Below are 13,800 nucleotides of genomic sequence, written 5' to 3'. Positions count from 1 at the left end.
CAGCACTCCTAAGGCTGGCCGACAGACCTCTGCATGACATCAAACCCGGTGATTTCGTGCTGATTAAAAGCTTCCGATGGAAAATGTGGCGACATCAGTGCTGGCTGGAACCTTTCCAAATCCTCCTTGTGACCCACACTGTAGTGGAAGTTGCTGAAAGAGCTATGTGGGTTCACGCGTCACACTGCAAGATGGTCCCAGCGCCTCCTGTGGTCCGACTCCTCCACTTCCCTCACCTTCTACGACGGATTACCGCCTAATGAGGCTAAGTAATTCACTGTTGGCATACACTTTTAGCTACAATCAGTGCTAGCAACTGATTGGACGTTGATAGGTCATAGAGAAGCAGAAGGTAGGTCATAAAAGCCGAGCAACGACCAATCATCTGTCTGAACTGATGCACACACACACTTCTTTTCTTCTGCCTAACTCAGCAGAAGAAAAGAAGACGACATCTTTCGGGGGTCTCCTTGGTGGTTTGGCATTAATGGTTATCGTGATTAAATTGTGTATTGATGCTCCCACTTTGACAGTTGACAACAATTTTGTACCTTACGAGACGTGACAATTGTGACGAGCTTCTTTGGTTCCATATGATCACCACTACTTCTGCTAATTGCACCTCCTATAGCATGAATGTTTGGTTTCTGTAGGCCCTTCATGTGGCACGCTCTCAAAATGGTTTTAACTGCTATGTTTGTTCTTTCATGCCGCTGCAAACCTACGTTGTGCCTTCCTCACATCCTAATGCATCATTGCTCTTTCCTCACACCTTAGTTTCTTTTGTCAGTCCACAATACCTTAATCACACCGTCTTTGCTGAAACAGGTTCTTCTCTCCCCTACATCAATGTGACCCAAAGTTTTTATGGTTTTAAACCCACTAATGACTCGGGTATGGTACCTTTGTTTGGCCCGGTTCACATTCGCCTCGGAGTGAAATTTTGCTATGAACAAGACCCTATTTGGCCAGCGTGTGTATGTTGGGAAGGCACCAAAATCTTATTGCCAATCTATATCTGTACGATGCACAACCTTTGTCTCTAATTCCTCTCTGAACAATTCCCAAACTCTTCTTGACACGACCTGTCTTCCTTATATGTCAGCACCTGACCGGTCACAAGGTTTGGAGTGCAGGTACTAAGATATTATCCTCACTATTTCCTCAAATTGGGGTGGGCAAATTGATGTTACGGTATGAAAAATGAAGTTATCGTTTTTCTAGTGTTGTTAACGCTACCCTGACCATTCTAGAGACTTCACGTGTGGAAATTAATGCAATTCGTGAAGTAGCCCTCCAAAACCGCATGACACTTGATCTACTATTGGCTTCTCAAGGCGGTGTTTGTACTCTCTCGAACGAAACCTGTTGGACATACATTCCTGACAATGCTGGCAATACAGGCATCATAGCCAGTGGCATTAAAAACCTCACTACACTTCGCAATGTCATTGCCCGCGAGGAGGTGCTCGATTAGAATTGGTTCATTGAACTTGGATGGCAAGCTTCGCTGTATCACTTTGCACTTATGGTTTATCGCTTTGCTTGTTCTATTTTTCATTTCCTGTTGTTTGGTCTCTTTGATAAAATCTCTAGTCTCTCGCATGATTGACACATCGTTTGTTCACAATGCACGATTTCACAATTCAGTCTCTGATGAACGTTTTCCTGACCGTTTCCCTCAATTTGACTGCTTGGATGACAATGACGACTTCAATGATGACCATGATTCTAACTTTGTTGTATGACTGACAACCCGCTTATGAAGGATTTTCTTAAACCTGCTGTGTGAATTCAATGACTGAAAGGGTTGTTTTGTGAATTAACTATTTTATTGATTTATTTATTTTAACTATTATTTTTGTTAATACATATTATACTGTTATTACTTTGATTAACTTTTAATGTTTTGATTACTTAGTGTTAACTTTTAGGTAGTTAGGATGTAATAATCTTTAGTACGTTTCCTTTTTTATGTGATTAATAATAGATTGTTTAATATAATCAAAAGGGGGGAGCTGAGTTGGAAAATGTATGTTTTATGTATACCAAATTTTACTTCTATTAGTTTTATACAACCGTCACATGTTTTATTGTTCCATGTTGTGACTACTAGCTCTTTTACGGCCATTTTGTGCGTCCTAGTTGTTCCCAGCCATTTTGTGACTATTAGCTGTTTTTCGACAAAGATACGCTGAGTGCAGCTGGACAAAGATAATTGTTTTGTTTTCCTTTGCTTCTCGGTCTCTCTCACTTCTGTATAACGGAGGTGATTGTTTTGCTTAGACTTCAGTAAGGGGTGACAACTCGTAAGACTTGTACCTTTTCCTCTCTTTGCAAAGACTTTTCTTTCTTTTTTGTAATAAAAAACCCACAAAGACAAGATTGCTTCCTTACTTATTCTGTCAGAAAAAGATTTGCCAAAACAGTTGATGTTATAAAAATCTGATTTTCTTATTAAATTGATTATATTTTTGTGACATTATTGGTTGATATTTGTTAATATTTCTCATCTAAGATAGGTTTTTAAGAGCAAAACAAAATCATTTTAGAACAGTATATGAATCAAATGTTACAAACTTCGCTTCCCGTACATTGAATTGTAGATATTGATAAAAGGAAGTAACCTTCCGACTGTGCCCCTCCCCACCCACCTCAAAGTGCAATAGGAATATCCCATACTAATTTCACGGCAGCATTTCGGAGTTTAAACTCATTCGTGAGCTTTCTAGTTCCAGGAAGAGCACTTTGAAGTGTATTTCAGGCTGAGCAGGGAGCTTTGAAAGGGAGTTTGAAAGCCTCCCGCAGAGAAGTCTCATGATATTATTTTTCTATTAACCCAAAGTTCGGGATAGTGGGACATCGCAATGATTATCCCTTCCTCCATTTCCTCCTTGTCGTTTGCAGTACAAGTCCGTCCGCCAAAATAGCACTCAGAAATCACTCCGCCAGCCCCGCTCCCATTGGAGGATCTTTTTGACGTCACTGCGTCAACGCTTCAGAATGGAACATTTTTCTATCAGATGATGCGGCACCGAGCATCAGACGCCCTTCGTGGCGAAACGTGCTGACGCCTCGTCAGCACACACACAATGTATGGGAAAGTCTTGCGGTGTGAAAGAGCCTTTAGTGCATTTCATTTCTTGCAATGAAGGACGACACCCCCACCCCCTCCCCGACGCGCCCCAAGGTTGAGAAACCCTGATATAAAGCGAAAATACCAGGACATGTAAACAAAAATGTAAAATGCAAAAACCTGTGGCTATAGTTCAAAACGTTGAGCTGATGGAGCAAAACCAAAGTGATATTTGTATTCAGCACATCAAAATTGTCCTAAATCAGCTAAAAAAATGTAGACTATAAAATTGTTGTTGACCAGTCTTATGATACGATTCACTCCATTTGGAATACAATATAGTTCACCCCATTGCAATGCTATTTACTGCCTTTGCGATGTGATATGTGATTCACCCCAATTGAGATGTGATTTACTACAAAAACAATATGATGAACTTTAATTAGGATATGATTCACTCCAACTTTGATGCAGTATGATTCACTCCAGTTTCAACATAAGATGACTCACTCCATTTATATTATTACAATTACAATACAGTTCACTTCAAATTGGATATAATTCAATCATATTGCAATGCGACACAATTCCCTCCCATTAGTATACATCGAGTCTTTAACATCAATTACACATTTTTTTAATGATTGTGATGATACATTGAAGCATCTTGTCTTATCTTTTTTTCTTCCCATCCCTCAAATCTAGTAGAGCAGTGTTGAGACAGTGAAATACCGTGGCATTATAAGAACATGTGCTCACGAACTCCCCACACACTTTTATGGACGACAATTTCAGATGTCACAGTGCCGGAAAGAAGAAAGTAAGATTGAAGTCGATGCTCAGCAAGCGACCACGTTCTGAATTTTGATTAACGCCAGCCAGCAGGCCAGCGAGGAGGCTTGTTAGTAGCGCACTCTCACTTCTGATCTTCATCATCCCAGAGGATATTTGTGTTCCACGTGAAAGAGGACATGATTAAAGTCCCGCGCTGACTTGTTATACAAGGTTTCTTCATTGTTGGTTTGGACTGCACACAAAGACTGCACTCTTTAAGGGCTATCAGCTTCTTCTTTAAAGATACATCAAGTGACAGTAAATATGTGTATTCTACCTTGTCTTGCCACTTACAAGTACGTACACAATATATTGATAGCGTCCGGGGGAATCCAAAACCATCACTTTTCAGGAAACCCCCCAAAAATGGCATGGTTGTTGATCCATTAACATTAAATAACCAGCTAACTAACTGAATAACTGACCAACCAATTAATGAACTATCATCCAACTAACCATCTGACTAACTAACTACCTAACTAATTGATCAATAAAATGACAACCGGGCTAACTAACTGGCTGACTAACTGACTGAATGACAAACTAACTAAGAAGTCTGTTTGAGGGAGGGACTCTTTTGCTATCTTTCCAAACCCACATTGTCTTGCAAACCCCTGGTCTGGACACCGCAGTTTGATAAATAATGCAATCAATAAAATTAAGAATTATGAATGAGTAAAATATGCCCTGGATATTACCATGTCAGTCGTTATGTGACAAAATGTATAACTGCCTCTCTGGTGTAATTGCATTTTTTAAATTACATTTACGTCAGTGTGTGTCTTTCTATGACTTCCTCACGAGATACTAATACAGACAAGTTTGCTTACAACTCTGAATTAAATGTCAACTGGTGCGTGTGTGTAAGCATACGCATGTGTGTTAGACAGAAACAATTCTGCGAGGTCTTGCACTGCAATCTATTTCCAGTCACTGTGTGCATCCAAATGTATGAGGATCTGCTCACTGCTGAATGTCAATCCATATGTGTGTCTGTGTGTGTGTGTGTGTGAGAGAGAGCGAGAACGAGAGAGAGAGCGTGAGCGAGATTATATGTTAATGTGTCAATATGTGTGTGCAGTTCTGTAGCTATCTAGCACATTGTGGTTTATCATCGCTCACAGTTTGTTGAAACCAATTACAATTTAGTTAGGAAGTAACTGTCGAGGACATTATGGTAGCTGATTAGAACATTTAGGAGCGTATCTAGCATGTTCCGGTAACTGTCTTGTACATTCCAGTTTGTAATTGCCCAGTTTGTCGAAAATATACAATTTAGTTAACTGGGAACTGCCTAGCACGTTCAGGTAACTGTGAAGCATGTTCCAATAGCTGTCTAGCATATTCTGAGCAGTGTCTAGCACAATCCGTTACCATTTAGTCTAGCATGTTCCGGTAACTTTCTAGCACTTTGCAGTAACTATCTGGCAAATTCATGTTACTCATCGCCCAGTTTGTCAAAACCAGATAATTTAGTTACCGCATTTTCACGACCATAGGACGCACCGTATTAAAAGGCGCAGTCTCAGTTACGGGGTCTATTTCTGTATTTAACACATACATAAGGCGCACCGTATTAATGGGCGCAGGCATGGTAAAACATACGCGAGCTTAAAACATATGGTAGCATGCATGCACGCTAAAACAATGTTTATAAAAAGGCAGCGGGAGCAAAACTGAGTTCGCTTGTACATTATTGAAGTATTTAACAATGTACTCACATTATTTTTTGATCAATCCTCATCCACAAATCCATCAAAGTCCTCATCTTCTGTATATGTTGTGCATATCGCTACCGTGCTGGTCCCCTTCTTCTCTACAGTGTGGTTCACCGGGATGTCGAAAGTGAGCGGCAACTCGTCCATGTTGGTGATGTGGTTGGGCTGGATGTGTTTGTCTGCAATCTTTTTACTGCAGTAGGAGCGGAAGATGGTCAGCTTTTCTTTGTAATCTGCCAGAAGTTGCGGCGCCATCATAAAACGAAAGCACCAAGACGGACCTCCTTGAAAATATTCGATTTTCATTTCTTCTCCAAGCGTTATTGCCTTCAGTCGAATGGTGACTGTAGAGACGCTTCTCCCAGCTGTTCTTTGATCATAAACCCATTGCTTGAGTTGGTCTTGCAACTTGGGCCACCTCGCCTTGTTTCCGCGGAAACTCAGCTTCGTCTTCTTGACTTGGCGAAGCTCGTTTTCCTGCTTCCTCCACTTGCGAACCATGGATTCGTTGATTTTGAATTCTCTCGCGGCTGCTCCATTCCCATGTTCCTCCGCATAACTGACAGCTTGCAGTTTAAACTGTGCTTTGTAAGCGTGTCTCTTCGTAGGTGCCATTTTCAGGGGTCCTTAGCCAAACCGATGTTGTTTGCATATACCGGCACTATATACCTACTGGGGGCGTGCTTTTAGCATCCTCCTTCACGTGCACCCTTCCCCCTTTATGTCTGCATGCTGTTCTCAGTCATGCTGTTCTCAGTCACGTCCGCCTTTCCTCTATATAAGCAGCGTGTCGGCAGGAAATGCTCCCAGTCAGTCAAGCGGAGCGCTCATCACACAACAACATTTACAGATTTTACACATAAGGCGCGCCGCATTATAAGGCGCCCCGTCCATTTTGGAGAAAATTTAAGACTTTTAAGTGCGCCTTATGGTTGTGAAAATACGGTAGTTGGTTTTGCGGTAACTGTCTAACATGTTTTGGTAACTCTTTAACACATTCTGGTAACTGTCTAGCATGCCCCAATAATTGTCCAGAACATTACTGCAACCATCTAGTAAGTTCCGATAGCCGTCTACTGTATTCTGCTCAATGCTAGCACATTCCAGTAACTGTCTAGCACGTGTCGGTAACTGTATTGTCAAGCACATTCCTGTAACTGTCTCGTATAGCATGTTCTGGTAGATGTTCTGGTAGATGTTCTGATAGATGTCTGCTATGTTCTGGTAAGTGTCCAGCAAATACCGGTAACCATCTAGCACACACTCGTAACTGTCTAGCACAATGAGATAACTATTAAAATTTTGGCATGTAATTGTAACTGTCTCGCTCTTTGCTGTAACTGTCTAGCACATTCTAGTTTATTACCACCTAGTTGAGTAAAAATCTCACAAGTTAGTTAGTTAGGTGTGAATCGTCTAGAATTCCTGTCACTGTGCAGCGTTCCCTGATAATTGTCTAGCATGCTACAGCAACTGTCTAGCACATTCTGGTAACTGTCTTGTTTAGCATGTTCTGGTAACTGCCTAGCGCATTCTGATAACTGTTGTGTCTAGCATGTACCGAGAACGGTCTTGACTAGCATTTACTTGTAGCTGTCTAGCACAAACCGGTAACTGTCTAACACGTTCCATCTACTACTGTATATCACATTCTGATCAGTGTCTAGCATGTTCTAGCCCCAGTGCCACAAAGGTGAGTTGCACAAGCTTGTGTGTGTGTGTGTGTCTGCATAAGTGTATATATGTTGATCAATGTACTTTGCGGGACAAACAATTGTCTGCTTTTCACCGCCTAACCTCCTGTTTCGACTCACACCTCTATGTGTCTGTGTTTTTTTTGTTTGTTTTTGCAATCAGTGTGTACACATTCACCTTATCGCAGGTGACAGGCGGGCAGGTGTGTGTGTGACATTTGGACTGACCACGCTCGCACACACACGTGGTGCAGGCGTCCTTTTGCCACTGTTCACCGTGCTGTCGACACACAGACATACGCGTTAGATTGTCCTATTGGATATCATGAGGTGTACCAAATGAAGTGACTTTACCTGGTACTGCTTCCCAGCAGACAAGCATGGGTTGGAGACGCACTGAGGACAGCAGTGACCAGGCTGGATCACCAAGTTCTCATTCTGAAGGAGAGCATATGTCAACCAATGGCTTCGAATGGCTTGTACTTTGTACTAATTACTCGACTGTGCCTTACTGTTATTTATTCACCGCATACTTTGTTTTAACCTTGTCTAAGTGTAGCGTTTTGTCTAAGTGTAGTTTTATAGTGTTTACAGTATTTGTCTACTATTGTGTAGTTCAAGTTGTTTCTGTATCACAGATTTTCAACTATCACGGGGACCCGCGATAAAACGGGTTCACTGTGGAGTGTTTTTTTTTGGGGGGGGGAGAAACACAAACTTAGAGATGCACCCCAATTTTGTTATATCTGCATCAAACAATGACAATAAAGGCTTTCTATTTTATCCTTCTGATGACCATGAAAGAGTGAAAGGGGCTATGGGAGGTTGTGGTCGAGACTCACAGGTTTGCAGGCCACTTGCTGACACTCAACCACCGAGCATCGGACGTCCCCACTGTGGCAAACGCATCTGGAACACTGGCTGGATTGCCACTCCTCGTCGTCCCTGTACTCCGAACCCTGCCAGGAGCAAGACTCTGACAGACACACACACACACAACAACATGGTAATGAGAAACATGGAATTTGGTAGGTACGGTTTGTCTGTCATGAGTAGACCCACAAAAAAAGTTGAAGAAGCCATGGCCTAAAAGACACAGGAAGTCTGCCATTTTGCTTCAAAGTGGCCAGTATGGGGTGTTTTTGTCCATTTCCGGGTACCTTTGAATTATTGAAAAATTCAGCCCCTGAAGTAGGTGTGGGGGCTATATCAAATATACTTGATATATCGTGGGTTGTTGCGCTTGACATGTATAAAATGACTATATCGTGACCACCTCATGTAATGTTTTCTTCTTTCACTCTCTGCTGCTGCACCTCTCACAGTAAGTAGCAGACATTCCCCGCCCATCCAGATAATTCCTGCGCACCTTGATTCATTATCTTGGTTTCATTTTATGAATAAAAGGGATGATTTTAACATTTATTTAGTGAGTGACAGGAGAAATCAGAATATTGAAATTTATATCGTGCACCGCGATATAGCCTAAAAATAATTTCCGTTGGCCATCCCATTGTAAAAATCTTAATATTTGTATTTTTTTTCCCAAAAATCTTGGAATGAGCCACCTGTACCTCTTTGCTATATTTTTATGATTAATTTCCTTTACCCCCACATTTAAAAAAAATACTTTTCCCAGGTTTTTATATTTTTAAATTTGTTAATTTTATATTTCACATTTCAAAACTGTCTATAGATGTCAGTTTCACTTAGCAACATGAAATTTGGTAGGCATGTCTATCATGAGTAGACCCACAAAAAAATAGCCATAATCCATTCCCAAAACACACACAGGAAGTCTGCCATCTTGCTTCAAAGTGGCCATTATGGGATAACTTTGCCCACTTCCGCGCGTCATTCAAATTGTTTCACTTAGGTACGTGAAATTTGGTAGGTATGTCGATCATGAGTAGACCCACAAAAAAGTCTCCACAATCCATGCTCGAAAACACAGAAATCTGCAACTTGGCTTCAAAGTGGCCTTTATGGGGTCATTCAGTAAATGTTCAAGGTCCTTGAATTGTTTGAAAATTTAGCCCCTGAAGCCAGTTTCACTTAGCAAGATGAAATTTAGTAGGCATGTCTATCTTGAGTTCATCCAAAGAATTCCATCCCGATCGGTCATGGCTTGAGTTAAGAACATCCGCCAACAGCGCTGTTAACCTACGTCGGTGGAAATTCAGCTACTGTAAGTCGAAGACGAAGGAGAGGTGGAAAGTGGGTTCTTAGGCAGAAGTAGAAGAGGAAAGCACAGAGGCTAGAACTGAATGTGGGGACTTCGAATGCTGGAATAATGACAGAAAAGCTCGGGAGTTGGTTGACATGATGATTACGAGAAAGGTTGATATGTTGTGTGCCCAGGAGAGCAGGTGGAACGGCAGTAAGGCTAAAATCTTAGGGGCAGGGCTCAAATTTTTTTTTTACCATGATGTACATGGGGGCACGGTGGAAGACTGGTGAGAGCGTCTGCCTCACAGTTCTGAGGACCGGGGTTCAATCCCCGGCCCCGCCTGTGTGGAGCTATCTTCGGGTGAGAGGCGGGGTACACCCTGAACTGGTCGCCAGCCAATCACAGGGCACATATAAACAAACAACCATTCACACGCATATTCACACCTACGGGCAATTTAGAGTCTTCAATTAAACTACCATGCATGTTTTCTGGATGTGGGAGGAAACCGGAGGACCCGGAGAAAGCCCACACAGGCACGGGGAGAACATGCAAACTCCACACAGGCGGGGCCGGGATTTGAACCGCAGTCCTCAGAACTGTGAGGCAGATGTGCTAACAGTCGGCGACCGTGCCACCCTATCATGAATAGACCCCTAAAATTTCTCAAACACCCATGTTGTTAAACTAACAGAAAGTCTGCCCTTTAGGTTTGAAATGGCCATTTACTTCAGCCATTTTCCATGGTCCTAGGGTCATTTGGGCTATTTCCAGGAGTCTACCAACGTGCTAGAAAATTCAGCCCCTGAAGCCAGTTTAACTTTGCAACATAAAAGACATTTTGTGACTTTATGGAAATGAAAAAATCAGAATCAAAATCTTTCATCACAGAGATCTGAAATGTGCAACTTCCCAATTTTCCACAATGCTAGTTTCTGCCTTCTACCACTTACCTCCAGTGCGAGAGCATTTCGGGCAGCATTCTCCAGCCGGGGTGTAGGGGCTGTGGTTGTCGGGGCAACTGAGGGTGGGGCAGCGGTGGGGGGCACAGGACGCCACTCCTCTGGAGCACTCGCATAGTGTACAAGACGTAGGACTCCACTGACTGTCATGCTGAGAGAACCAGACGAAACCACACAGGAATATGTAAGAATGTGCAGATATAACTCATCAAATGTTGTTGGGTCTTACAGCGTAAGTGACGCCCTGGTAGTTGCACGAGTCATTGACAGAGGAGACGCACTCTGGGCAGCATTGATCGGCAGGAATCCTCAAGCGCTCGCCCTTTGGACAACACACAAACAACATTAAATGCTATATTGCATTATTGACTAATGTTGACGTCTCAAGAATTTTTGTCAAAACAACAAAAAGATACAGCCCTGCAACAGGATGTCCAATTTTTTGGGTTATAAATTCCTTAATTTTCTGTACCACTTATCCTCACTAGGGTCGTGGACGTGCTGGAGCCTATCGCAGCTATCTTCGGGGGAGAGCCGGGCTACATCCTGAACTGGTTATCAGCCAATCTCAGGGGACATACAGTAGGAACAAACAACCATTCACACTCGCATTCACACCTACGGGCAGTTTAGAGTCTTCAATGTTTTCTTTGTAGTGTATTCAATTGAATGTACGTTGAAAAGGATTTGCAAATCATTGTATTCTGTTTTTATGTAAATTTTACACAATGTCCCAACTTCACTGGAATTTGGGTTTGTACATTAAGTGAAGTTTACAACAATATCACTTTCGAAAGACACGTGCTGTGTCGTACAGTGTCGTTTCTACGTTATTTTATCTTTAAACATGATGCTTTGTTTTTTTGCTTTTTAATTTTTTCATTTGAAAGAAAAAGTACAGGATTGGTCAGCTTACCCGCTGGAAGTCGCACTGTGGGTTGGCACATTGGATGGCTGCGCAGATGACCATGTTGTCATAGCACGTACACTCCCGACATGACTGTGGTCGCCACGTTGACTTGTCCTGCCAGAAAAAAAAAACAAGAGGAAAACAATGATGGAACATGGGAAAACGTCACTTTATCTGCTATTTCTTGTGCTTACAAATACTCCTTGATACATCATTAAAATGGAAACCGGTTCAGAACCTTCAGAATTGCTTATTTTTGTATCAATTGATAGGACAATATTTTTATTTAATAATATATGAGCAATGCAATATATTGTTACTGTCAGGCAGAATTCTCGCATCTCCAAAATAACTACTTTTCAGGAAATCCAAAAAGTGCCATATTTCTTGAGTTACTAAACACCGCAGGAGGAGTTAGTTGAGTTACTAAACTGCATTGTTCAAGTTAGTCGTATACCTTATATTGCTATGATTATACCATTGTGCACAGACATCAACACAACACCCTAAAATCGTGTTCGATCACTAATTTATTACGCTGTCATTGGTCAAAATAGTATGACAGGTGGAAAATGAATCTGCATTCAGTTACCTTCGTGGCTGAACAGTTCCTTTTGCACTGAAGCATGACATCGATCCATTTACACTCAAATGTATATAACCTAGCTACTTTCACTTATTGTCTATAAAAAAAATACAAAATAATAAAAAAAAAAACATGCAGGCTTTCAATCTCGAGGTGACATTATGCTGCATGGCTCCCACAGGGAAGAGGTAGAGTTTTACAATACTTCTCAGACAGCTCAAGAGAGTTAATAGATTTATTTTCAAACTATTTTTAACACTTTACATCGGGTAATAATGTGTAATAACCCATCCCCATTTGGATCTTTATGTACATTTTACCCTGGCACATAGCACCTGTGTGCACAGATGTTCATCCTCAAACATGCAATTAAACCCTTGTTGCCGCGTACATAAATAGAACATATCGTCACATTAACTTCCCCTTCACTGGCTCATTTCTATAATTAATGATGCCTTAGGGGAATCGAACTCCGTCGAGAATTTGCCGCAATCGTAACCGCTTGTTCACAGCTGCCGTTTCTGGAGCTTTAACCATCCTTTTCCAATATATATATGAATGTACAGTGGTACCTGGACTTATGAGTGACCAGACTTTGAAGAATTTTGAAAAGCAAGCCGTCACTCAGCTGATTTTGTGTTTTGAGTTGCAGGCTAAAATTTGAAGTAGGAGCGCTAGATCGTGAACAACTCTGGAAACATCAACACTCACATTCTTACCTACGGGCAATTTAGAGTCTTCAATCAACCTACCACGCATGTTTTTGGAATGTGGGAGGAAACCCGGAGAAATTATGCCATCAAAGATGCGGAAGCAGTCTAACTGCATAGTGAGGTCCAGGGTTAACAGTAGGTGCCAGCCTGAGAAAGTCAATCCATTCGGGACAAAGTCTCCAGAGGACTGTATTCCAATTCCTTCCCTGCTGCAAAATGGAATTGACCCCAGAGTTGACCGCAAACACGGACCACCAAGCCGCTATTAAAGTGCGAGTGTTAAAGGCCTTTTGCAGCCACCACCCAATTAGATTGCCGTACCCAGGCTGTGTTGATTAAACGTCGTCCAAGGTTCGTTTCAATCCTCCCCCTGAGGATAATTTCTGTCTCCCGCTTCATGTAGGAAACCAGCGGCTCAGACAACGCGCCTGCGTATGTCTGCAATTTCATTGGGAAAAAAACAGCTCAACAAACATTCAATTGCTTACAATAAGTGTGAAAGGACTACGATGACAGAATTTATAATAAACATTGAGCTGCCTCCTGATAACAAAGATATATTGTAATTATTTATAATTACAAAAGAATACCTTCTTCAATGAGCCACATGCTGCTTCACCAAAATCGAAAGACAAGGACATTATTATCTGTATGGAGCAATAGTACAAAATGTAATGTACAAGGTATTGAACACTGAGTTGCCTCGAATTCACAAAGATACAAATCTCCACATTTACTAGAATAATCATGGGTATTGTACCATATGCTTCTTTACCTATTCGAATGATTGAGTAAAAGCACAGAATGTATTGTTCATGGTTTTCATGCTCACAGAGCAGCACCTATACTAAACAGCAAACTGTCTCATGATGACAAAAATGCAATTGTCTACATTTACTGATGAGAGAAAACATGTGCAATGAGCCACATGATGTTTCACCAAGTCGAAAGACTTATAAAAAGCACATAATGTAGTGTATAAGGTCTTCGAACTAATACGGCAAAACTTGCAGTGACGTGAAAAAGCATTTGCCCCTTGTCAAATTCTCTTTTTTTTTTTGCAGTTTCCCCACTTTAATGTTTAAGATGATTAAGACGATATATTTTCCCCAAAACTGTAATGATAACCAATAATAT

The 13,800-nt window shown here is 41.5% G+C and overlaps 1 protein-coding gene across 4 annotated transcripts in view; it reads right to left on the bottom strand.

Moving 5' to 3' along the window:
* The window catches only part of fras1 (Fraser extracellular matrix complex subunit 1), a 242,070-nt gene that overhangs the window by 169,957 nt on the left and 58,313 nt on the right, over window positions 1-13,800 (bottom strand). For all 4 annotated transcript variants that reach the window (XM_061766875.1, XM_061766873.1, XM_061766872.1 and 1 more), the window contains 6 exons: window positions 11,371-11,478; window positions 10,684-10,776; window positions 10,446-10,605; window positions 8,165-8,298; window positions 7,677-7,760; window positions 7,501-7,602 (listed from right to left, as the gene is read on the bottom strand). In XM_061766875.1, coding sequence (XP_061622859.1) covers window positions 7,501-7,602; window positions 7,677-7,760; window positions 8,165-8,298; window positions 10,446-10,605; window positions 10,684-10,776; window positions 11,371-11,478 — 681 coding nt within the window. The remainder of the gene's footprint in view (window positions 1-7,500; window positions 7,603-7,676; window positions 7,761-8,164; window positions 8,299-10,445; window positions 10,606-10,683; window positions 10,777-11,370; window positions 11,479-13,800) is intronic.

This window comes from Phyllopteryx taeniolatus, chromosome 3 (assembly GCF_024500385.1).
Source record: "Phyllopteryx taeniolatus isolate TA_2022b chromosome 3, UOR_Ptae_1.2, whole genome shotgun sequence".
Taxonomy (NCBI): domain Eukaryota; kingdom Metazoa; phylum Chordata; class Actinopteri; order Syngnathiformes; family Syngnathidae; genus Phyllopteryx; species Phyllopteryx taeniolatus.
This window is presented reverse-complemented; position numbering and strand designations above follow the sequence as displayed.